Genomic DNA, 27915 nt, shown 5'->3' with positions numbered 1-27915 from the left:
ATTGCACCTAGTGGCGAAAAAAGTATTTTTTATTAATATTTCCGTAAGGGTGTGGTAGGGTGTCCGACCCCACCTTTGAGCCTAATTTAAAAAAAAAAAGCTTAGTCACACTCTGGATTTTTTTTCAAGTAAACCTTAGATATTCATCTTCACATTGCACCTAGTAACGAATAAAGTATTTTTTATTAATATTTCTGGAAGGGTGGAGTAGGGTGACCGACCCCATCTTTGGACTTATTTTTAAAAAAAAAGTAAGCCTAAGCACACCCTGGATTTTTTCTCCAGTAAAAACTTAGCTATTCAGCTTCACATTGCACATAGTGGCGAAAAAAGTATTTTTTATTAACATTTCCGTAAGGGTGGGGTAGCGTGTCCGACCCCAACTTTGAACCTAATTAAAAAAAAAAAGCTTAGGCACACCCTGGATTTTTTCTCAAGTAAACCTTAGCTATTCAGCTTCACATTGCACCTAGTGGCGAAAACAGTATTTTTTATTAACATTTCCGGAAGGGTGGGGTAGGTTGACCGACCCCATCTTTGGACCTAATTTAAAAAAAAAAGGAAGCCTAAGCACACCCTGGATTTTTTTCTCAAGTAAACCTTAGCTATTCAGCTTCACATTGCACCTAGTGGCGAAAAAAGTATTTTTTATTAACATTTCCGTAAGGGTGGGGTAGGGTGTCCGACCCCAACTTTGGACCTAATTTAAAAAAAAACTAAGCCTAAGCACACCCTGGATTTTTTCTCAAGTAAATCTTAGCTATTCAGCTTCACATTGCACCTAGTGGCGAAAAAGTATTTTATTATCATTTCCGTAAGGGTGGGGTAGGGTGTCCGACCCCGTCTTTGGACCTAATTTAAGAAAAAAACTAAGCCTGAGCACACCCTCAATTTTTTCTCAAGTAAACCTTAGCTATTCACCTTCACATTGCACCTAGTGGCGAAAAAAGTATTTTTTTGTTAACATTGCCGTAAGGGTGGGGTAGGGTGTCCGACCCCAACTTTGGACCTAATTTTAAAAAAAATAAGCGTAAGCACACCCTGGATTTTTTCTCAAGTAAACCTTAGCTATTCAGCTTCACATTGCACTTAGTGGCGAAAAAAGTATTTTTTATTAACATTTCTGGAAGGGTGGGGTAGGGTGTCCGACCCCATCTTTGGACCTAATTTAAGAAAAAAACTAAGCCTGAGCACACCCTGGATTTTTCCTCAAGTAAACCTTAGCTATTTAGCTTCACATTGCACTTGGTTGCGAAAAAAGTATTTTTTAATTAACATTTCCGAAAGGGTCGGGTAGGGTGTCCGACCCCAACTTTGGACCTAATTTTTTAAAAAACTAAGCCTAAGCACACCCTAGATTTTTTTATCAAGTAAACCTTAGCTATTTAGCTTCCCATTGCACTTAGTGGCGAAAAAAGTATCTTTTATTAACATTTCCGTAAGGGTGGGGTAGGGTGTACCACCCCAACTTTGGACCTAATTTAAAAAAAAAACTGAGTATAAGCACTCCCTGGATTTTTTCTCAAGTTAACCTTAGCTATTCAGCTTCACATTGCACCTAGTGGCGAACAAAGTAGTTTTTATTAACATTTCCGTAAGGGTGGGGTAGGGTGTCCAACCCCAAATTTGGACCTAATTAAAAAAAAAAATAAGCCTAAGCACACCCTTGATTTTTTCTCAAGTAAACCTTAGCTATTCAGCTTCACATTGTACCTAGTGGCGAAATAAAGTATTTTTTATTAACATTTCCGTAAGGGTGGGGTAGGGTGTCCGACCCCAACTTTGGACGTAATTTAAAAAAAAATAAGCCTAAGCACACCCTTGATTTTTTCTCAAGTTAACCTTATCTATTCAGCTACACATTGCACCTAGTGGCGAAAAAAGTATATTTTGTTAACATTTCCGTCTGGGTGGGTTAGGGTGTCCGACCCCAACTTTGGACCTAATTTAAAAAAAACTAAGCCTAAGCACACCCTGGATTTTTTCTCAAGTAAACCTGAGCTATTCAGCCTCACATTGCACCTAATGGCGAAAAAAGTATTTTTTATTAACATTTCCGTATGGGTTGGGTAGGGTATCCGACCCCAACTTTGGACCTAATTTTAAAAAAAAACTAAGCCTAAGCATACCCTGGATTTTTTCTCAAATAAACCTTAGCTATTCAGCTATACATTGCACCTAGTGGCGAAAAATGTATTTTTTATTAACATTTCCGTTAGGGTGGGGTAGGTTGTCCGACCCCAACTTTGGACCTAATTTAAAAAAAAAATAAGCCTCAGCACAACCTGGATTTTTTCTCAAGTAAACCTTAGCTATTCATTTTCACATTGCACCTAGTGGCGAAAAAAGTATTTTTATTAACATTCCAGTAAGGGTGGGGTAGGGTGTCAGACACCAACTTTGGACCTAATTTAAACAAAAAGTAATCCTAAGCACACCCTCGATTTTTTCTCAAGTAAACCTTAGCTATTCAGCTATACATTACATCTAGTGGCGAAAAAAGTATTTTTTATTAACATTTCTGTAAGGGTAGGGTAGGGTGTCCAACCCCAACTTTAGACATAATTTTTAAAAAATAAGCCTAAGCACACCCTCGATTTTTTCTCAAGTAAACCTTAGCTATTCAGCTATACATTACATCTAGTGGCGAAAAAAGTATTTTTTATTAACATTTCTGTAAGGGTAGGGTAGGGTGTCCAACCCCAACTTTAGACCTAATTTTAAAAAAATAAGCGTAAGCACACCCTGGATTTTTTTCTCAAGTAAACCTTAGCTATTCAGCTTCACATTGTACCTTGTGGCGAAAAAAGTATTTTTTATTAACATTTCCGTAAGGGTGGGGTAGGGTGTCCGACCCCAATTTTGACCTAATTTAAAAAAAAACTAAGCCTAAGCACATCCTGGATTTTTTCTCAAGTAAACCTTAGCTATTCAGCTTCACATTGCACCTAGTGGCGAAAAAAGTTTTTTTTATGAAATTATACAACTTTGAGCCTAATTTAAAAAAAAAAAAACTAAGCCTAAGCACATCCTGGATTTTTTCTCAAGTTAACCTTAGCTATTCAGCCATACATTGCACCTAGTTGCGCAAAAAATATTTTTTTATGAACATTTCCGTAACGGTGGGGTAGGGTGTCCGACCCCAACTTTGGACCTAATTTATAAAAAAAAACTAAGCCTAAGCACACCCTGGATTTTTTCTCAAGCAAACCTTAGCTATTCAGCTATACATTGCACCTAGTGGCGAAAAACGTATTTTTTATTAATATTTCCGTAAGGGTGGGGTAGGGTGTCCAACCCCAACTTTAGATCTAATTTAAAAAAAAAATAAGCGTAAGCACACCCTTGATTTTTTCTGAAGTAAACCTTAGCTATTCAGCTTCACATTGCACCTAGTGGCGAAAAAGGTATTTTTTATCAACATTTCCGTAAGGGTGGGGTAGGGTGTCCGACCCCAACTTTGGACCTAATTTAAAAAAAAACTAATCCTAAGCACACCCTGGATTTTTCTCAAGTTAACCTTAGCTATTCAGCTATACATTGCACCTAGTTGCGCAAAAACTAATTTTTTTATGAACATTTCCGTAAGGGTGGGGTAGGTTGTCCGACCCCAACTTTGGACCTAATTTATAAAAAAAAACTAAGGCTAAACACACCCTGGATTTTTTCTCAAGCAAACCTTAGCTATTCAGCTATACATTGCACCTAGTGGCGAAATCGTATTTTTTATTAATATTTCCGTAAGGGTGGGGTAGGGTGTCCAACCCCAACTTTAGACCTAATTTAAAAAAAATAAGCGTAAGCACACCCTGGATTTTTTTTCAAGTAAACCTTAGCTATTCAGCTTCACATTGCACCTAGTGGCGAAAAAAAGTATTTTTTATTAACATTTCCTTAAGAGAGTGTCCGACCCCAACTTTGGACCTAATTTAAAAAAAAACTAAGCCGAAGCAAACCCTGGATTTTTTCTCAAGTAAACCTTAGTTATTCAGCTTCACATTGCACCTAGTGGCGAAAAAAGTATTTTTTATTGATATTTCCGTAAGGGTGGGGTAGGGTGTCCGACCCCACCTTTGAGCCTAATTTAAAAAAAAAAAAAAGCTTAGGCACACCCTGGATTTTTTCTCAAGTAAACCTTAGCTATTCACCTTCACATTGCACCTAGTGGCGAAAAAAGTATTTTTTATTGATATTTCCGTAAGGGTGGGGTAGGGTGTCCGACCCCACCTTTGAGCCTAATTTAAAAAAAAAAAAGCTTAGGCACACCCTGGATTTTTTCTCAAGTAAACCTTAGCTATTCACCTTCACATTGCGCCTAGTGGCGAAAAAAGTATTTTTTATTAACATTTCCGGAAGGGTGGGGTAGGGTGACCGACCCCATCTTTGGACCTAATTTTGAAAAAAAAGTAAACCTAAGCACAGCCTGGATTTTTTCTCAAGTAAAACTTAGCTATTCAGCTTCACATTGCACCTAGTTGCGAAAAAAGTATTTTTTTGTTAACATTTCCGTAAGGGTGGGGTAGGGTGTCCGACCCCAACTTTGAACCTAATTTAAAAAAAAAAGCTTAGGCACACCCTGGATTTTTTCTCAAGTAAACCTTAGCTATTCAGCTTCACATTGCACCTAGTGGCGAAAACAGTATTTTTTATTAACATTTCCGGAAGGGTAGGGTAGGGTGACCGACCCCATCTTTGGACCTAATTTTAAAAAAAGTAAGCCTAAGCACACCCTGGATTTTTTCTCAAGTAAAACTTAGCTATTCAGCTTCACATTTAGTTCGGCGGCTACAAGCATATTTCAGAAGAATTGTGCACATCCTGCTAAAAGCATGAAATTTGTCATAGACCTTCCTCAACTATTACTCTTTTATTTCAGATAGGGAGGCAATTGAAAAAAATGTCTCACTTCCGATAAAATTTAAAATGGCGGATATCATACTTAAATCAGCCCTATATCGAAGGCTAGTATGTGCAAAGGTGTTATTATCATGTTACTAACATACTATTGGGTACCAACCTTTGTTAGATAGTACTTTTGAATATATGATATAGACAAGATGTCTTCAAAAACCCTACTTCCGGTAAAATCCAACTTGGCGGATATAGTACTAGAATAAGCTTATTTCTAGGGAGGGTATTAAATGTGTTTTAATGTATTACTACTATTTTAACATTGGGCAGGAACCTTTCTTTTGTGCTTTTCATGGATACAACGTATAAGACATATCCCTTTAAAAACCTTACTTCCGGTAATATTCAGAATGGCGGACATAGAAAGATCGATTTTCTATTTTAATAATTTTTTTCAAAATGTAAAGAAAATGTTTTTTGTTGTTATTTTTTGCTTGTTATTAAACTATTGGCCTCTGGTTATGCTCAAAACCAGTAATTTTATTCTGTTGTTGATTTTTTTTAAAACACACTTCCGGTGAAAAAAAACCGCCAAATATGGTGTAAATTTCAAAAATGAGTCCTCAATCCATATCTTTTTGATTTAGAGTTTTAGATGGATTGGTTAAAACAAAATAAAATTACTGAAGTACTAAAACATTTTTCAAATTACTACTAGTTGGCTCAAAAGACATGTTTATCCAAAGTCACAACACATGAAAACAAAGCAGTGCGCGGGAGACCCGATTTTTCACATTAACATCGACTGAGACATCCTCTGTACGGACTGTACCTGTATCGTTATCTGTATGAATACGTTGTCGATACCAATTATGGCTTTAATATAACGGTTTAAGAGAGCGCCGCCGATTTATTGACGAGACGTAAGCAGATTTGACGCTCTCTACACTTGATGCGCGCATTACAGTGTCGTCTAGCTGATTTGACGCGATCACTGTCTTTACAAAGAATGAGTTTGAGTATTGTGGTGTTTTTCTAAACACTGAGAGTGATTCTGTACTTGATTTTTCACAATATTTGTTGCGTGGTATTCTTCGAACCTTTTAGCAGTTATATTTCTCTTTGAACGTGCTTTAAGAGTCAATTACAAGCTCGTCCCCTTTAACACCTGCCTTAGTATATTGCACGTTTTACATACTGGAAAAAACTACACCAAGTTGAGAGAATACCCTCAATTAGTCTTCCCTTTTGCGCAAGTAGTTATTTTCTTTATTCGTTAACCATGTTAACCCCATCTGATAGGTTTGTGTGATCTTACAGTTAAACCTCGGTGATTTAGGTTGATTAATCATCATTCTTTATATGTCAAAGTAACATCTCCAGGTGCCATCAATGTCTCCCACACAGTCTTTTTTCCCTTTTCAAGCATTCAGAGAACCATATCATAACTGGTAAAGACATGGATCACAATAAGTGTGTGTAATCACTCATTGCCAGATGCATTTGAAAGGTCATTGATATATATTTATCCACAGCTTTTTGCCCTCCCAAACACAATCCATAGTTCGTCTACCCTTGTCACGGAATAGCAAATCAGTAGCGACTATTCGAATCATGACTCGTGCAATTTCGTGTTTCATTGCATCAGACACATGCACCATGATTCTATTGTCAGCCTCTTAATGTGAACATGGTGATAAACTTAAAATACATCTCGAGGTAGATAAGATAGAATATCCTGAGCATTTGTTATAAGAAGCAAAAGCTACTTTTAGGGAAAAGGCGAATCCAGAGTCAAAACAAGATTACGACAATAAGAAAAAACTTTTAAGTTTTCATTCGCAACAGCTAGCTCAATATATTTGAGGAAAAGTTAGCTGTAGCAACAATTGTCAGGATATTCTGTGTTATCCACCACATGGTGGTGTTTCAATCTTAGCATCATGTTCACGTGAAGAGGCTGACACTTGAATCAAGATGCATGTGTCTGAAACAGTAAAACACAGATTTAACTGAGCCATTACTTGAACAGTCGATACTGATGTTGCTGTCATTGCTGTTTCGCTTTTCAGTGACATAGGGGCAGACAAACTATGGCTTGCTTTTGGAAGTGTAAAAAGCTTCAGATATATATCTATCCATGACCTTTCAAATAATCTAGGCATTGAGAGTTGACACGTCTGCTGGAAAAGGAACTGCGTTGGTGACATGGTTGGTGTTTAAAGATATGACTCTATCATTTAGAATGATGATTGATCAGCCAACATCACCAGATATGGATTTGACAATGTCATTGATAGAACGATACGTGGTTTTGTTGTGATATCAAACGAACGTTTCAGATGGGGTAAACGAAGCATTAAAAACTGTGTTTTCGGAAGAGGAAATGCATACTAGTAGATGTAAGAAACAATACCACGATCTAAATTTTGGAAAATAAGCTCCCCGATTTTGAATAAACATGTATTTGCGGCCATAAATAAGTCATTCTAAAGATGTTTATGAACTTTGAGATATTTTATGTTGTTTTAATCAATCTATCCAAAACTCTACATCGAAGATATAGATTGAGGACTCATCTTTGTAATTTATGCCTTATTGGTTTGTTTTTTTTCACCGGAAGCGTTAATTTTGTATTTAAACATATAAAGCTATATAGAATTAGTGGTTTTTAGGATGACTTAAAGCCAAAAGTTTAATGACAAGCTTAAAAAAAACCATTTTATTTACATTTTGAAAAAAAGATGAATAATAAAATGAAAAAAGTATCAATATTTTTATGTCCGCCATATTGGATATCACCGGAAGTAAGGGTTTTAAAGACATATGTCTTATACATTGTATCAATGAGAAGCACCAAAGAAAGGTTCCTGTACAATATAATGATAGTAACAATACTTTCAAACACATTTCAATTACCCTACTTAAAAATAAGCTTATTCTAGCACTATATCCGCCATGTAGGGTTTTTGAAGACATCTTCAAATGAAAGTATGATGTCCGCCATTTTGGCTTTTACCGGAAGTGATACATTTTTTTTCAAATGCCTCTCTATCTGAAATGAAAGAGGAATAGTTGAGGAAGGTCTATGCCAAATTTCATGCTTGTAGCAGGATGTGCACAATTTTTCACAAAGCCGCCGTACTAATTGCACCTAGTGGCGAAAAAAGTATTTTTTATTAACATTTCCGTAAGGGAGGGATAGAGTGTCCTGCCCCAACTTTAGACCTATTTTTTAAAAAAATAAGCGTAAGCACACCCTGGATTTTTTCTCAAGTAAACCTTAGCTATTCAGCTTCACATTGCACCTAGTGGCGAAAAAAGTATTTTTTATTAACATTTCCGTAAGGGTGGGGTAGGGTGTCCGACTCCACCTTTGACATAATTTTAAAAAAAAAACTACGCCTAAACACATCCTGGATTTTTTCTCAAGTAAACCTTAGCTATTCAGCTTCACATTGCACCTAGTGGCGAAAAAGTATTTTTATTAACATTTCCGTAAGGGTGGGGTAGGGTGTCCGACCCCAACTTTGGACCTAATTTAAAAAAAAAAGTAAGCCTAAGCACACCCTCAATTTTTTCTCAAGTAAACCTTAGCTATTCAGCTTCACATTGCACCAAGTGGCAAAAAAAGTATTTTGTATAAACATTTCCTTAAGGGTGGGGTAGAGTGTCCGACCCCAACTTTGGACCTAATTTTAAAAAAAAACTAAGCCTAAGCACACCCTGGAATTTTTCTCAAGTAAACCTTAGCTATTCAGCTTCACATTGCACCTAGTGGCGAAAAAAGTATTTTTATTAACATTTCCTTAAGTGTGGTGTAGGGTGTCCGACCCCAACTTTGGTCCTAATTTAAAAAAAAAAACTAAGCCTAAGCACACCCTGGATTTTTTCTCAAGTAAACCTTAGCTATTCAGCTTCACATTGCACTTATTTGCGAAAAAAGTATTTTTTATTGACATTTCCGTAAGGGTGGGGTAGGGTGTCCCACCCCAACTTTGGACCTAATTAAAAAAAAAAAATAAGCCTAAGCACACCCTGGATTTTTTCTCAAGTAAACCTTAGCTATTCAGCTTCACATTGCACCTAGTGGCGAAAAAAAGTATTTTTTAATAACATTTCCTTAAGTGTGGGGTAGGGTGTCCGAATGGACGTCAAGTTGGTTACTTATTCCCTATTCCCTATTCGTTACCTATTCGTTACCTATTCCCTATTCCCTATTCGTTACCTATTCCCTATTCCCTATGCGTTACCTATTCGTTACCTATTCCCTATTCCCTATTCGTTACCTATTCGTTACCTATTCCCTATTCCCTATTCGTTACCTTTTCCCTATTCCCTATCGTTACCTATTCGTTACTTATTCCCTATTCCTTATTCGTTACTTATTCGATTTTTAGCTCACTTGGCCCAAAGGGGCCAAGTGAGCTTTTCTCATCACTTGGCGTCCGTCGTTAGCTTTTACAAAAATCTTCTCCTCTGAAACTACTGGGCCAAATTTTACCAAACTTGGCCACAATCATCATTGGGGTTTCTAGTTTAAAAAATGTGTCCGGTGACCCGGTCAACCAACCAAGATGGCCGCCATGGCTAAAATAGAACATAGGGGTAAAATGCAGTTTTTGGCAACGTACAACAAACGTATTATAAGTGAATAGGTAACGAATAGGTAACGAATAGGTAACGAATATGTAACAGGGTATTAACCGAACGCTGGAACGGGTACATGCACGCTAATAGGGTCATTTCATTTGTAAGAACACACTGTTACCACCAGAGACATGAACACAATTAAAAAACGATTTATTTCAAGGTGGAACGTATACCCTGCGCATTAAAAGCGAATAAGGAACGAATAAGTAACCGGGTATTATCCGAGCGCTGGAACGGGTACATACGCTCTAATAGTGGTATTTCATCTATAAGAACACATTATTACCAACAGAGATATGAACACAATTGAAAATCCTTTTCTAAAAGGTGCAACGTACAACAAACGTAATAAAAGCGAATAAGTAACGAATATTTAACAGGGTATTATCCGAGCGCTGGAACGGGTATATATGCGCTTATAGAGTTATATCACCTCTAAGAACCCAAATCTACCACCAGAGACAACAAAACAATTGAAAATCATGTTTTAAAAGGTGCAACGTATGATACACGTATTATAAGCGAATTATAAGCGAATGATGGAACGAATTAAACAAGGTAATAGCATGCTCCGAAACGATGTACACCCTGCTAACATGTTTAACCCCACCACATTATGTTAGTATGTGCCTGTCCCTAGACAAGAGCCTGAAATTAAGTAGTTATCGTTTGTTTTTGTGTTACATATTTGTTTTCCGTTTATTTTTTTGTATATGAAATACGGCCGTTAGTTTTGTTGTTTGAATTGTTTGAGATTGTCATGTCTGGACCTTTTATAGGTGACTACACGGTTTGGGCTATGCTCATTGTTGAAGGCCGTACAGTGACCTATAGTTGATAATTTCTGTGTCATTTTGGTCTATTATGGGGTGTTGTCTCATTGGCAATCATACCACATCTTCTTTTTTGTACAAGCGCTAACACGGTGATTTCATCGCTTCGAACCAAGATCCATCTTCAAACATACGGACATAAAGCAGTTAAAAGGTAGAACGTATAAAATATCAAATAAGGAACGCATGATGAGTATCGAACATAAAGTAAAAGGATCAAAATGTTACGAAAAACAAAACATCAAAAACAAGCAGTACTTTACTAGAGTTTCATAGATTTGACATTATTTACACATTACTAAGTGACTAACTATATATAGAAATTGATTATTATACGGAAGCGTATTAGGGACATAGAAAAAATAAAAGTAGTAGTGAGCTTTTTTTCCAAAGTCTAAATTTTGACATTTCAAATCTTAAAATTTCGACTTTAACTCGAAATTTTAACTTTTCTTATCTTGAAATTTTGACTTTTTTAGAATTCGAAATTTTGCCTTTATAAAAAGTCGAAATTTCGACTTAAACTCAAAATTTCGACTTTTTTAAAACTCGAAATTTCGACTTCTTTTTAACTCAAAATTTCGACTTGTTTTAAACTCAAAATTTCGACTCGTTTTAAACTCAAAATTTCGAATTTTCCTAAGTATTTATACGTTTGCGATTACCACATTCACAGTCATTTATATCAGCAAGCGGAGAGCCATATACATCATAAACTTAATAAGCACATTTTAATAAACTAAACAATTTTAAAGAGGTTATTTTAGATAGAAAATCTTGTTTTTGCCGAAGAATAAATAAAATATGTTTACGTTCAAATACATATTTCAAGTCTGGACTTCAGATATGTGTATCAAGACAACCCCGTTATTCCGATACACCCATGTTACGACATACTTTTATTCAACAGTCTGATATATAAAGACAAGGGTTAATAGTTGTGTCATAAGAATGTCAACTTGTAGAGTTTAATCAATATTTCAAAAAAAAAAAAGAACCATTTATTCATTTCAAAATTCCAAAACTAGAAAACCGAGCAGCTCATTTGTCGTCCTGAATATGCATGGCATTTTTGGCTACTTGATTTACCATTGTTTAAACAAGGCAAAGTCAGTGACTTGCTATTGGGAAACCAAACAGGCCTTTGAAACTGCGATGCTATATGTTCTCAGATATGACGATTCTATGACAGTGTCGTGGGAACTAAAACATGGAACAAAACCTATTTCAAAATATAAATTGCCAAAATGTGTTGATGACCCTTTAATAATTTGCGTCCATGGCTACTCCTTCTAAAATTGTAATAACTGTGTTTGAATACTAACATCAAAGTTTTAAAAGAGATCAAAGTCGAAATTTCGATTGTAAAAAAAATCGAAATTTTGAGTTTAAAAAAAGTCGAAATTTTGAGTTTAAAAAAAGTCGAAATTTTGAGTTTAAAATAAGTTGAAATTTCGAGTTTAAAATAAGTCAAAATTTCGAGTTTTAAAAAAGTCGAAATTTTGAATTTAAAATAAGTTGAAATTTCGAGTTTAAAATAAGTCGAAATTTCGAGTTTAAAAAAGTCGAAATTTCGAGTTTAAAGTGAAGATTTAGACTTTTTATAAGTCGAAATTTCGAGTTTCAAAAAAGTCAATATTTCTACTTTTCAAAAAGTCGAAATTTCACGATTTTTGAAAGTCAAAATTTCAAGTTTATGTCAAAATTTCGGGATTTGAAAAGTCAAAATTTCAAGTTAAAGTCAAAATTTCGAGATTTGAAAAGTCAGAATTTCGACTTTGAAAAAAAAGTTCACTGCCAATTTTATTTTTTCTATGTCCCTAATACGCTTCCGTACTATGTCCCTAATACGCTTCCGTACTTACCTAATATGTTTAAAATCCAAATAAAAAGAAATAAAGTCGCCAAATTCAACATACATTCTTTAAAAAGCATGCTCTCTCTCACCTTTAAACAAGGTAAACCATCCGATCAAGAAAATCGATACTCACACACTCTTAAATCATGTAATTTTTAAACGAGATAATTGACACCAGACAATCAATTTCGGATAAGTGTATCATATGGGTGTTACTTAATTATGTATTGAAGAAAAATATATCATTAATTTCAGATCAGATCAGAGTATTGAATTGTATTTTATTATTATTGAACATTGTACTTAGTTGTAATATTCTAATATAAAATTTAAGAAAATAATACTTATCTATATGAAACCCTGTTCTTATAGATACTAACAATTTCAAGGTACCTTACAGTTAAAGCTGTAGCGGTAAGGTTATTGTTAACAGCTTTAGTGCAATAAATTTATATTCAAGTGTTAAAAAAAAAAATAAAAATAAAAAAAGGATCGGTTGAGCACAAACACATATAAATAGGTCATAAAAAGATAATTTTACCTCAACAAATTTAGAACTATTACCAGATATAAGAGTAGAAACAATTAAAAAGGGAGAAGGATATTAACTAGAGGGTCTAGGGACCCTGTGTCGCTCACCTGATATTTTTATTTACAATTGATGCATGATAAATGCAACTGTTGTACTGTCGTTTAGTTTCAGAGATATAATACTAAAAAGTGCGTTTGAAACCTTAGTTTTATTTCAGCCATGTGGGCAGACAGGGTCATCATACACAGTGGTCCCTGGATATCCTAGTGGTGATTTAAACCAAGTTTGTTTAAATTTGACAGATGTTTAAGGGGAGAATTTTTGTAAAATTTATATAATGAGAAATGCAAAGTAATGAGAAAGTTGTGAAGTTGTTTTGTTGTTGTGCTACCCCCCCCCCCCCCCCCCCCCCTTCTGCCAAAAAAACAAAAAGGTAATAAAAAATTATCATATAAGGGCAATCTATCCTATTAATGATTTCTGCAAAATTCAGTTGATTGTGCAAGGGTTGTATAGCCAGCTGAGGTCGTTAAAATCTCTCTTTTTTTGTTGCAGATAGATCTTGACCTGATGAACAATTTGACCAGTGTCAGATTTGCTCTAAATGCTTTGGTTTTTGAGTGATAAGCCAAAAACTGCATTTTACCCCTATGTTCTATTTTTAGCCATGGCGGCCATCTTGGTTGGTTGGCCGGGTCACCGGACACAATTTTTTAACCTAGATACTCGAATGATGATTGTATCCAAGTTTGGTTTATTTTGGCCGAGTAGTTTCAGAGGAGAAGATTTTTGTAAAAGATAACTAAGATTTACGAAAAATGGTTAAACATTGACTATAAGGGGCAATAACTCCTAAAGGGGTCAACAGACCATTTTGGACATGTTGACTTATTTGTAGATCTTACTTTGCTGAACATTTTTGCTGTTTACAGTTTATCTCTATCTATAATAATATTCAAGATAATAACCAAAACCAGCAAAATTTCCTTAACATTACCAATTCAGGTGCATCAACCTATCAACGGGTTGTCCGATTCATCTCAAAATTTCAGGGCAGATAGATCTTGACCTAATACACCGGTCAGATTTGCTCTAAATGCTTTGGTTTTTGAGTTAAAAGCCAAAAACTGCATTTTACTCCTATGTTCTATTTTTAGCCATGGCGGCCATCTTGGTTGGTTGACCGGGTCACCGGACACATTATTTGAACTAGATACCCCAATGATGATTGTGGCAAAGTTTGGTAAAATTTGGCCCAGTAGTTTCAGAGGAGATTTTTGTAAAAGCTAACGACGGACGACGGACGCCAAGTGATGAGAAAAGCTTACTTGGCCCTAGTGAGCTAAAAATCGAATAGGTAACGAATAGGGAATAGGGAATAGGTAACGAATAGGTAACGAATAGGGAATAGGGAATAGGTAACGAATAGGTAACGAATAGGGAATAGGGAATAGGGAATAGGTAACGAATAGGGAATAGGGAATAGGTAACGAATAGGTAACGAATAGGGAATAGGGAATAGGTAACGAATAGGTAACGAATAGGTAACGAATAGGGAATAGGGAAAAGGTAACGAATAGGTAACGAATAGGGAATAGGAAATAAGTAACCAACTTGACGTCCATAGAAAATGTTAACTTTATTGATAGTTATCTTGCCAATCAGTTGTTTTAGTTTCTTTCTTTTAATGTCATATATATCAGAGACCATAAGTTACCAAAATGTGCAGAGGCGGATTTAGGGGGCGGTCACGGCCCCCTTTTCTGGAAAAAAATTGGTTGATTATGTAGGGAATGACTGGATCGGGGCCCCTCTTAGCGGGCATTCAAGCCTATCTTCCATAAATTTCTTTTGATGAAGACTTGAAAGAATAATGTTCATATACAGAATACAGAATGCTTTATCAAATCATATGGGTATTACATCTATGATCAAATCAATATAGTTTAAAAAGCAACAGTCCATTTGCGCCAATTGCTATACTGTAAAAACAAATCCTTCAACCAGGAAAGCCAAAGAATTGATGCCTTTTCTAGTGAAGCCATGCATACATTATTAGCAGGAACAGCAAAAAGACTGGTGTTGTTCATTGGTGTCATAATTTTCTAGGAAGGCATTGGTTTAACCTATCCAGTCACTAAGAAGTGTTACAATTAAATTCATAAGCCACACATAAATAGTTACATGAAAGGTATAGCCAATGTTTGAAAAATGCTGAAACGAGAAATGGAAACTACATATTATATACATATATATATGTGAGTAAATATTTTACACTTCACAAATTTAACATTGATGTGGCGTGGTCAACTACATCAAAGATTTGATGTTCACTTATACTTAATTTGTTGAATGATCTTTTATCATGATTATTAAATGACAGTTTATGTTCTAATTCGTAACCTCAACCGAACATAAAGCATTTATCAATATAATACAAAACTCTCAATTGGGAGTAGCCACTTGCAAAAGTCAAGTGCATTTTATTCAGATAATAAATACACGTAATTCATTTAATACCAATGAGTATTGTGATAAATATATTGTCTGTCTCTGACTAGCACATCAATGTTTGCGACCCATCCTGGACTATCAACCTGTAAATAAATAATTATTTATAATTATTTATTTAGAAAAAAGCCTCTGGAACACTTGACTGCAATGACTCGAATGACTTGAACTACCTTAAAACCACCCGTGCATGAAATGTTACCCGCATTCCTTATACATCCAATCAAACAGACCTATCTATAAATAGCATACACACGTGTACCTTACCAAACAAAACAAACTTGCATCGATATATGTACAACTTTGATAAATATAATTATGTTCTAATTCGTAACCTCAACCGAACATAAAGCATTTATCAATATAATACAAAACTCTCAATTGGGAGTAGCCACTTGCAAAAGTCAAGTGCATTTTCGAAAAAACAAAGATCGGGTAAATGTATGATCAATTTATTATAATTAAATACCTAAATTCTGAGATACAGATAATTGAGTTGCTATGTTTTCCTTCAAATATCCGTCCTTAGCAGATTCGGATCTCCATCTGCCATGTTTTTTAAACACTCTATCTGATATCCCGGCATTAGCCGCAGAAGATGCCCCTCCCGAACGAAGTGAATGTAATCCAAACTTTTTCTTATCCAATCCTATGGATTCCAACTTCTCCAATAAAAGTTCCCTTGCTCTAGTATATGAAATGTGACCATCGCAACGTAATTTATATATTTGTAATTTTTTGTAATATGTAATTTGTCGGAAAATAAATTTTTCATCGTTAAGATCTATTTTAGATAATGATATATAATGAGATAACATCTTTACTGGACATGTATTTTTATTTGTTTTTGAAATAATAACATTGCTTCCTTTTCTGTATTTGTCCGTCTTACTTTTTTCGATAAAAATCGACACATGAGTGACATGAAATTGGACATCACAGGAGCGAATATTTACCAATTCAGAAAACCTCATAAAACCAGCAAAACCAATCAAACACATTGTAACAATACGTATATCATAAAGATTATTGGACACTCCGAATTTTTCGACAAGTTTACTTAAAATTTCGGCTGTGATCGGTTCTTTCTTATTACTTGGACGAGATAACTGTCTTTTAGCTCCTTCGGCTACTTGTACAACAAGATCAGAAGAACACGGATTTACAAATCCAGCAATTTTGTGTGCAAAACCTACTGAATAAATAACTTCGTCTATCTTTGAAGCTGAACACTCGTTTTGCATTAAATAAACAATATACAAGCTCACATGATAATCACTTGCTGGCATGCTGCTAACTGAATCATATTGTTTACACCACCTACACCATGCTTTAAAACCATAATTATACTTTTTTACGGTATTTGATGCTTTAGAATTCAAAACAACTTCTGGCAATTTTTTCGAAAGCTCCTTTAAACGAATATCATTTTCTTTATCAATTTTTGTCCACCTTCCCATATGAAACAAATCTGAAATATGTATAATAAAAAGAGAAAATAATTCATCTGTATAAAGAAGCTATATAAAAAATTAGCCAGCTTACTATAGTGTAACGTGTAAAGCTTGTGTATTTTATGGCATATTATAGCCAAGCGACGTTTAGCATTATGATACATAATTTGACCTTAACAAGTAGTGTCATGTAGCCAAGTGGCGTATTTTTTGATTCAGCATACATTTTGATTTTCTGTTCAAGCGATATACATGTATATTCTAGTCAATCGACGTAACTTCTGTAATATTTTACCAAGCGGCATATATGTATTGTTATTCTAGCCAAGCGGCATATCTATATTATCATTCTAGCCAAGCGGCACTCTGTATTGTAATTCTAGCCAAGCGGCAATCTGTATTGTAATTCTAGCCAAGCGGCAATCTGTATTAATATTCTAGCCAAGCGGCAACCTGTATTGTTATTCTAGCCAAGCGGCAACCTGTAACCGTTATTCTAGCCAAGCGGCAACCTGTAATCGTTATTCTAGCCAAGCGGCAACCTGTAATATTTATTCTAGCCAAGCGGCAACCTGTAATAGTTATTTATGCCAAGCGGCAACCTGTATCGTTATTCTAGCCAAGCGGCACATCTATATCGTTATTCTAGCCAAGCGGCAAATCTTAAGTGTTACTCTAGCCAAGCGGCATATCTATAATGTTATACTAGAGAATAATGTCGAACAGAAAATACCTAAACCATAACCAGCTATACAAAATAAAAGAGATTGTTTGTAATGCATTTTTAATTATAATTCATAATCCAATCAAATTATATCAATATTAAGTCACAATGCGTACTGCAAGTACAGTGCCTTTGAATTCATCTGAACCAAACAATGATTTCTTATTAGAACCATGAATATAAATGTCTTTAGTATCCTTGAATTCAAGCATATCAGCCACATAAGGTTGACATAACAATTTATTCTGATATAACAAAGGCCAAAATGGCGCAGACTCCCATTTTGGTACTATAAGAGTACCTGAAGCTTTACACGCAATACAATGTTTAATAACTCTACATACTAAATGTATAGGGGGGACCAACCAATTGTTGTCCTCCTTCCAGTCAAAGGAAAACGCATCTACACCTGATGAACCTGGTGTATAAAATCTAGAATTAAATAATTCAATTTTCTTGTTATTTATACTGTCGGCAAATCTATCAACTGAATGAGGTCCATACATAGAATCTATAAATTTAAAAAACTCAAGACTGACGCCCCAATCGTCAAAATCAAAAATCTTGCTTATAGCATCTGCCTTAATATTTTTACCTCTAGGTATCCATTCAATATCTATATTAATAGAATTTTTAACACAAATAGAAAATATTGACATCGCCAAACTATGTAATTGCGGTTTACCACTACCTGACTCTACTATACCAACACAATTCTGACTGTCTGTAAACCACTTTAAGACTTTCCCTGATAACTGACCTTGAAAAGTATCTATACATAATTCTATAGCCTTCAATTCCCTCCATGTCGAACTCAACTCTTTCTCCCCACCAGTCCACATTTTATGAAATATTTGATTATCTAATTGACAAGAATAAGCTCCACAAGCAAAACTGCTTGCATCCGAATACACAATAATAGATGGAACCTTATACTCTGAAAAGCATTTCAAATTTAAAGCAGAAATTTCATGTTTCCAAAACTGTAACTCACTTATGACCTCTTGATCCCTCAAGATAAATTTATAATCCCACGAAACACGTGACTCAATCAATCTATACAAATTTCTAGTCATTAATCTGGTTACATTACCTATGACAGGTGACATAGAAATTACTCTCCCGGTGACCCCAGCTAAAATGCGTGCACTTACAAAAGGTAGAGAGCCCATCACTCGATTAATACAGGTAATAAGATCAACTAATCTCTGAGACGGAACTTGAATACTGTGATTCAACGAATTCCAAATCAAACCCAACCAAACAAGCTCCTGACAAGGTTTCCATATAGATTTTTCTATGTTAACTACAAAACCAGCATTAAATAACGTCTGTGACACAAAAACAGAATCTAAATAAGCAGAATCGAAATCAGAATTTGTACCCATACCATCATCTAAATATAAAACGATACGGATACCATTTTTCCTCCAAAACTTAACTAATGGCCTTAAACATTTTGTGAACACATAAGGACTAGAAGACAAACCGAACGGTAATACTGTAAAAATGTAAAATTTTTCTTCCCATGAAAAACCTAAGCAAGTTTGACAGGATTTTGCTATATCCAAATGATGATAACCAGACCTCAAATCAAACTTAAAATTGAAGCTATTCTTCTCAAAATATTGTAGTGCTACCCTCCAATCTTCAAATTTTATTTTATTTTTCCAAATATGTTTGTTAACTTCCCTCAAGTCTAAAATCAATCTCTTTTTCCCCGATTTTTGTGTCGAAACTGTTAATGGATTTATAACATGAGGCCTGGTTTTAACTTCTTCAATACAATCATTAACTAAAAGTTCAGCAATAGCTTGTGATACAAATTCTGTATTATCAATAGCGGATTTATTATTTTTACTAAATACCGAATCTGGTGTTGTAATAAAAGGTATAGCATAGCCGTTTTCAATAATGTCTAATACATACGAATTTGCTTCTATCTTTATCCAATAATCTAAATGTTTTTTCAGTCTACCTTTAACAGATTGTACAGTAACTGATTGTTCATATTCATATGAATCTAGTTGTAAAGTATTTAACTGTTCTTTTAATTCACTTTTATCATTGTCAACAAAATCAAAATAATACTTATCATTAGTATCTTTGTCCGGAACTTGCTGGCTTGTTGAACTTTGGGCAGTTTCTTCTCCAATGACCCATGTTCTGGCAACCAAAGCAGATGTCTGTGGATTTAGGTCCAGTGTTGTTTCTCTCATAGGCACGAAAACTACGGTCAGTAGCACTAGTAACAGTGGCAGAAGGTACTGTGCGGGAATCCTCAGGCATTTTCGATCCGTAACTGTTGGCAATTTTACGTTTGTTCCTGTCTTGTTCGAAATTCTTCTTAGCTTTGAGAGCACGGGTTTCTGCTGACCGGATTCTTCTCTCGTCGTCGGTATCTGATGCCAGCTCATCAGAAAGATACTCCTTGACTGTACCCCACCCGGCAGGGGATTTGTCTGCAATCTTGATGCATTTGTTGCGCTTATGAATTTTGTCTTTGAGATCATAGCAAATGTCTTTGATCTTATCATAGTCCCTCGACTCGGTGGCGCGTTTGATTCTAGATAACTCGTGGTCAATGTCCGAATTAAATTCAAATTGAAGTTTATTCCCGGAAAACTTAAAATTATATGAATGTTCTGCTTTAAGTTTTTTCAAGACTTTATCAGATTTACTTGCCGCTTCTTCTTTCAACTCACGTTTAAGATTTCCTATTTTGCTATCAAAATAGTCCTTGAAAAGGCATAAAGTTGATTCAGCAACGTCTTTGGCTGTTTGTTGCTCTTCTCTACGGGTATTGGAAATAGTTTCTTCGCTTTCGGAATTTTCCATACTCAATTGAATGTACAATTTTTTAAAGAATATGAAAAAGCCTCTGGAACACTTGACTGCAATGACTCGAATGACTTGAACTACCTTAAAACCACCCGTGCATGAAATGTTACCCGCATTCCTTATATATCCAATCAAACAGACCTATCTATAAATAGCATACACACGTGTACCTTACCAAACAAAACAAACTTGCATCGATATATGTACAACTTTGATAAATATAATTGTACGGTACATGATGAGTTGCACAGTAGAATTGAAATAACATTTTGACGTTTATCAAAGCAAGGTTTAATCTTATTTAAGGACAGCGGTTCATAGCACGTTTTTGTAAGAAACTTTTTGCATTGATCACGTATATTGGTGTAGTAGCTTGAAGTAACAATTAAGTTGCGATATAGATTATAATGAAGTAACATGTTGTTTTATAGAGTTGGAACTAAGTAAAGTTTTGTATTGGAATTTATAACTGTGAACCTGAGCTGTGAACCTTTTAAATTTATCATATATAATACATGTACTTTAATATGATTACTTAACTAGAGGCTCTAAAGAGCCTGTGTCGCTCACCTTGGTCTATGTGAATATTAAACAAAGGAAGCAGATGGATTCATGACAAAATTGTGTTTTGGTGATGGTGATGTGTTTGTAAATCTTACTTAACTAAACAGTCTTGCTGCTTACAATTATTTCTATCTATAATGAATATGGCCCAGTAGTTTCAGTGGAAAATAATAATAAAAATTAATAAATTTTATGAAAATTGTTAAAAATTGACTATAAAGGACAATAACTCCTTAGGGGGTCAATTGACCATTTCGGTCATGTTAACTTATTTGTAAATCTTACTTTGCTGAACATTATTTCTGTTTACAGTTTATCTTTATCTATAATAATTTTCAAGATGATAACCAAAAACAGCAAAATTTCCTCAAGATTACTGATTCAGGGGCAGCAACCCAACAACGGGTTGTCAGATTCATCTAAAACTTGTACAGCAGATAGTTATTGATGAGATAAACAAGGTAACTCCATGTCACATTTGCTCTAAATGCATTGGTTTTGAGTTAAAGCCAAAAACTGCATTTTACCTCTATATTCTATTTTTTGCTGTGGCGGCCATTTTGATTTGATGGCCGGGTCACCGGACACATTTTTAAAACTTAATACCCCAAAGATGATTGTTGCCAAGTTTGGATTAATTTGGCCCAGTAGTTTCAGAGGAGAAGATTTTTGTAAAAGATAACTAAAATTTCCGAAAAAATGGTTAAAAATTTACTATAAAGGGCAATAACTCCTAAAGGGGTCAATTGACCATTTCGGTCATGTTGACTTATTTGTAAAGCCTACTTTGCTGAACATTATTGCTGTTTACAGTTTATCTCTATCTATAATAATATTCAAGATAATAACCAAAAACAGCAAAATTTCCTTAAAATTACCAATTCAGGGGCAGCAATCCAACAAAGGGATGTTCGATTCTTCTGAAAATTTCAGGGCAGATAGATCTTGACCTGATAAACAATTAAACCCCCATGTCAGATTTGCTCTAAATGCTTTGGTTTTTGAGTTATAAGCCAAAAACTGCATTTTACCCCTATGTTCTATTTTTAGCCATGGCGGCCATCTTGGTAGGTTTGACGGGTCACGCCACACATTTTTTAAACTAGATACCCCAAGGATAATTGTGGCCTAGTTTGGTAGAATTTGGCCAAGTAGTTTCAGAGGAGAAGATTTTTGTAAAAGTTTACGGACGACGGACGACGGACGACGGACGCCAAGTGATGAGAAAAGCTCACTTGACCTTTCAGGTCAGGTGAGCTAAAAAGGTAGGACAGAGCTAAAAAAAAAAATGCTGGACAAAATTTTTCATCCATAAAAATCAAATGGTAGCTCTCCAACACGTAATAATATGTAGATTTATAAAAAGTTTGCTAATGAAATCTCCTTGTTTTATTGGTCATTAACAATACAGGGATGAACCTTAGTGCTATTGTTGTAACATTAAGGGGCTTTATCACAACTATTAGTGAAATAAAGTATCTGAAGTATCTTAAAAAAAGATCTTCATAAATTACCTTGTTACAGTATTGATTTAAACAGTCTAGTGGCGGATTAGATATTTTCATAAAGGGGGAGGGGGTTCCTATATAATCAACCAAATGTTTCCCACAAAAGGGGGACAGGTACCTTTTGTATCCGCCTATGGGACCCAAGTTCAACATCATGAAAAATAAGAAATAATAATGTATCGCAAAACAATTTACGAAAAAGAAAAACCGGAAAAATATGAACCAATGACAACTTCAACAGTCAGGACCCTGACTTGGGACAGGCATATAAAGACTATATAGTGTTGCCGGTTTTAACAAGTGAGTGCTCAGCTTCCCCCCCCCCCTTTTTTTTTTTTACCTGGGACAGTTGTTTCCCTAAAAGTTGTAAGAATAAGACATGAATATCCAGAAGTTTCATAAGGGGGATGAGATAGGGAGGGCACTGCATGACTTCTTTAGAGATGGACGCTTCAGTACTGTTTCCCTCAATAAATCAACTAAAGTTTTCCCACAAAGCACTGGCATAGCACCCCCTTAGATTCTACTTCTTGCTACATGTGTACATGATGTTATGATGTTAAAGCCGACCTCCAAAAAAGAGGGTGTTAAATCATCGGAAATCGTGAAAAAAGTACAAAAATGTACAAAAACAGTTGGGTTTACTTACCATAAATATATCCGCCATTCTGTTTTGCTTCTGGTTTATTCAAATCAAGATAATAGAGCATATTTTTGTCCATTTTCTTCTCCTAAGGGGAACTCCTTCATTGACTTATAAGTGACGTCATCTAGATGGAGTGCGTGACTCCGCAGATAAATAGTCCTTTTTTCTTTGACTTTTTAATAATTACCAATACCAAGTATAATAAACAAAACAGGTTGTTTTGTAATCAATTGCTATTATTCTAATTAAGTGTACTGGTAAAGTAACTTGTGTAAGTCAAGGCTATCCGTCTATATCCTTCCGCTTTACGTCAGAAGGTCCCTGACGTCATATATTTTTTTTGTCAACAACTTCGAACTTGGAACCTTGCACAAATTGTGATCGCCTCATTTTTCCGTAATTTTAATTTGCAAACAAAACAGATACCTGATAGGTCAATAAAGCGAACATAGTCATGGAACTTGAGAATAGGTTTTCATTTATAGATTTACAACAGTGAACGCTTCACCGGTTTGCCTAGCAAATTAACGCTTTTCTGTTTACCAACGGGAGAAAATAAAGAGGTCAGTGGTAGGCTTTTAGTTTTAAAAAAAATCGAAATCGGCAATAAAGTAAAACCACAACTATATTGACGTAAACTATTTTTTTTACCCAGGTTCGTATGCTATCATACAGACTTCGTGAAATACAACATCTGATTCAATATTTGCTGTTCTGCATACACCAGGTGCGTATGCTAGCATACATACCTGAGAAATACAATGTATTAATTAAATGTAGACATTAGCATACACTAGGTACGTATGCTAGCATACAGGCCTGAGAAATGCAAGTTAATTTAATACAATTCAGTTCAGCATACACCAGGTGTTAAAATGCTAGATTCACGATTTCCAAGTGCTTGATAAAATGAAAATGTGTTTTTTCTTTATTTTTCTCTTTTTTGCATAAATTTGTCTTATGAGCAATAATTCGACCTATTTGAGTACGAATTATGACAAATTACCGTTAATGAGAATTTCTAATTTTAGATGAGAACGTGTTTATTGCAAGGATTTGTATACAAATCCTTGGTTATTGTAAGTATACTCTTTCAAGTAATGACTATAACCTTAAATGACGGACGACTTTTTCATCCTCTCTTGAGTTGACCGTAAAAATTAAATAAGATAGAGTTATTTTTATTGTGAACTATTCAAGTCTATAATGTTGGAGAGTTCCCATTGTGAAAGATGCACATAGACCTAGATGAATGACACGTGCTCTATAATGTCTCTTAAATTTATTTTTTTTTTTAGCTGTTATGTATTTCCAAAACGTTTGGCTATTTTCTTTGATATATAGCTCCTATCCTTATATCAACTTAACTGTTGTGGGATTTCAAATACTTCAGTAACTGTTGTTATTTATGTTCGTAGTTCTTTTAATCTTTCCCCCTTAAATTCCGCCCCTATAAATATTTCTTTCCGTTTCCGCCGTTTAGCATCCCCCCCCCCCCCCCCCCCCTCACTGGATCCGTGCCTGAAATAAATTTATCCTGTAGAACTTACTTTAATAAAGCTAATACTAACAATGACCACTGCCTTTTCCTCGATCTTGATATCTATAGCATTAACGGAAAGCTTAAGGATGTACTTAGGTGAGGTTTTGGAATAAGGGTCAAATGTTCGGACTTTTTTTCCATACAATAGAAGCTAAAATATTTTGCCCCATAACACCTATTTATCTTTTAACATAAGACTAAGAAGCTCATAAAAGGTCATTTGACAAAATGTAAGTAGATTCTTGATTTTCATTCTTTTGATTTGAGACCCAAATAATACCAATGCAAACCAGGGCCGTAACTACCTATGAGGCAGGGGAGAACACATATTAAACTTTGCTTTTCGATAATTTTGAATAAAACTTAACTGTTCACATTTATTTAGGGACTCAATTAAGCATAGGAAGTTCCCTTTGTATTGTGAATCTTTAATAATATTGGAAATTCGTTACCAGCTGAATCAGCAGTTGAATCACTTTTTTTTAACGTTTCCCGATCGTACGAGAACATTATGGTCAATGCCTTAATAGTTAAACACTCCCATTCGATGCAGCAGGGACTTTCTATACTAAGTATTTTTATCCTCGATAAAAAAAATATATCTTGCGTTCTATAATCTTGCTTTATATGTTTTTTTAACTTACCAGTTTGATTTCTAACAAAAAGATTTTAAATACAGATAATTGTATGCATAAAAATTGCTTCCAGGATCTAGAAATACTGATGTTTCTTAAAGAAAGGAAATCGAAGGAAAACGGGTCATTTTAGCCATTTTAAATTTGAGAAAAATATCCGCGGTCACAATGTATTTAATGTTAATAATTATAGGTCAAAGGACTGCCTTCAAGACGGAGCGTTGGCTCACCCCGAACAGCAATCTCAGCTTGTTTTTGCATAAAAATTGTTTCCATGTTCAAGCAATACTGATGTTTCTTAAAGTAAGGAAATCGAAGGAAAAAGGGTAAATTTTAGCCATTTTAATGAAAGAAAAAATTTCTAGTTACGGCCCTGCAAATATAAGGTAAAACTCAGAGTGGGCCTTTTACAGCCATATTTTATAAATCAAATATCTCGAAAAGGAGCTCCATGACCTATCAATATTTTTAGCTTATTTTGATCCTTAACTTATACTCTTCCTGCTTAAAGTATCAATTTGATTTCTTAACAAAGATTTATGATTAAATAGATGATTTTTCATTTCCTATCGTTAATTATCCATTTTAAGATGGTGACGTTCTCTCGTCACCATAAGTAAGTAAAACTTAATTTGGATTCGACATATTGACAAACAATACAAACATAAGCTCTAATGAGCTTTTCACCGAATATAAAAACATATGCAATAACAAATAAAACAAGGCATGCAGCATGCAATAAATAATAAAAAGCAGCACCAAAAATTAACTCTAAGCAAACAGCATATCTTGCAAAATACCAAAACATATATATGGAGCACTAAATTTTTTTTTTAAATTTGCAGTTTAAAAATTATTTAAAAAAAAAAATTATGATTTAAAAAGTAAAAATTTTAAATAATATTTGTGAAATACCTTCATCTAAAATTTTAACTTTATAAACATATTAATTTACATTTATGAAAGAGCTATCGCAAGTGAAGATCATTTTTTATTGTGATATTCTGTTTAAACCCCCCCCCCCCCCCCTTTCCCCCCTGGTCTCATCGTAAAGGAAGGATATTACAATTTACAATTATTCGTCTGTATGTTACAAAATTGGTTTCCGTTCTATAAAAAATAATATGTAACTTATCACAAAGCGTATACTACAAAACACAGATAAAGTTTGATTTCGGGTAGCGTCACTTTTTTAATTCTATAGAGTTATACCCCCTTTTTAAATGGAAAAATTGCTGAACTTAGTGTCTCATTTCTCTGACTTTAGTTTGCCTCTAACAAATGTTATTAAATTTATATGCTATTATTATGACCACAAAACATAGATCAAGTAAGAATTTTGGTGGTATCACGTTTACTGCCCCTTTACAAACAAACAAATGCTTATTACCACAAAACACAGATTAAACACAAAATTGGGTAGTGTCACTTATGTTCCGCTATAATCAAGCAGGGTTATCTTATCTGGTGTCTGTTCATTCAACATTAAATGTCACAAACCTTTGTTCATAAATATTGAGGACATATTTGAGCTCAAAGTTTATCAAGTGGACAAGTTGTTGGCCAATAACAATGGTTGGACATGTTAAATTTGGAAGAGTACATTTTGTGTACATGTTGGTTAGTTTAACAGGAAACACGTTTACAATCACCTTATGCGTAATAATATTTTAACGAAAAATCAATCAGGCTTTACACGGGGGAATTCAGCGGTTAATCAATCAATTAATTAACATTTCAAATGATTTTGGGAAGGCTTTAGATAGCGGTAAAGAAATAAGGGTAGTATTCTGTGATATAAGTAAAGCGTTTGATCGAGTCTGGCATAAGGGACTGCTATTTAAACTTCAACAAGCGGGTATATCAGGTTCTTTACTAAGGTGGTTTGAAAATTATCTTACAAATAGAGTCCAGCGGGTGGTTATTAACGGTTCATGTTCCGAATGGTTACCTGTAAATGCTGGCGTCCCACAAGGGTCCATTCTAGGCCCTCTCCTTTTTTTGATATTTATAAATTATATTGTAGAAGACATTCAAGCTCAAATTAAGCTATTTGCAGATGACACTTCATTATATATTATGGTTGACAATCCAACAGAAACAGCTACAATTTTAAATGACGATCTAGATAAGATTTATAATTGGTCAAACAAATGGCTTGTGAATTTTAATGCCCAAAAAACTAAAAGTATGATAATTTCAAAAAAAATAAATAGACCCTTTCATCCCCCATTAAATATGAATACCCCAGAGCTACAAACAGTTAGTAAACACAAACATTTAGGTGTCTTTTTTTCTAACAACGGATCCTGGAACGACCATATTGAATATATAGTTTCTAAATCTTACAAAAGAATAAATATAATGAGAAAAATGAAAAATGTTCTTGATAGATTTTCACTTGAAAAAGTTTACATATCATTTGTTCGCCCAATTCTTGAATATGCCGATGTCGTTTGGGACTCCCAAAATCAGAAATTGATTGCTAAACTTGAAAATATTCAGCTCGACGCAGCGCGTATCGTCACGTGGGGGTACTAAACTTACTAGTATAAACAATTTATATGTTGAAACTCGATGGGAAAAATTATCTGAAAGACGACGCAATCATAGACTAATTCATTATCACAAAATTTTGAATAATAAAACTCCAGAGTATTTGAGAGACTTATTGTCTGATTCAGTAGGAAGTAGGCATGATCATAATACAAGACAAAGAAATAATATTACCCAAGTCAACACACGGACCCGTTTATATTCTG

The 27915-nt window shown here is 34.6% G+C and overlaps 2 protein-coding genes across 2 annotated transcripts in view; both read right to left on the bottom strand.

The window, feature by feature from the left end:
* LOC139521908 (coiled-coil domain-containing protein 186-like) overlaps window positions 1-23067 on the bottom strand; it is a 78555-nt gene extending 55488 nt beyond the window's left edge. Inside the window, exon 1 of the mRNA XM_071315626.1 lies at window positions 22979-23067. The gene's annotated coding sequence lies outside the window, so the exon portion shown is untranslated. The remainder of the gene's footprint in view (window positions 1-22978) is intronic.
* Window positions 15241-16527, bottom strand: LOC139521437 (uncharacterized). The gene is made up of 2 exons (XM_071314909.1): window positions 16195-16527; window positions 15241-15324 (listed from the first exon to the last, which is right to left on the bottom strand). Exons 1-2 carry the CDS (start codon window positions 16525-16527, stop codon window positions 15241-15243), a joined length of 417 nt encoding a protein of 138 aa, XP_071171010.1.
* Window positions 23068-27915: the final 4848 nt, after the last annotated feature.

Source organism: Mytilus edulis, chromosome 4 (assembly GCF_963676685.1).
Source record: "Mytilus edulis chromosome 4, xbMytEdul2.2, whole genome shotgun sequence".
Classification (NCBI taxonomy): Eukaryota; Metazoa; Mollusca; class Bivalvia; order Mytilida; family Mytilidae; genus Mytilus; species Mytilus edulis.
Note: the sequence above shows the minus strand (reverse complement) of the source record. Positions and strands in the feature narration are given on the sequence as shown.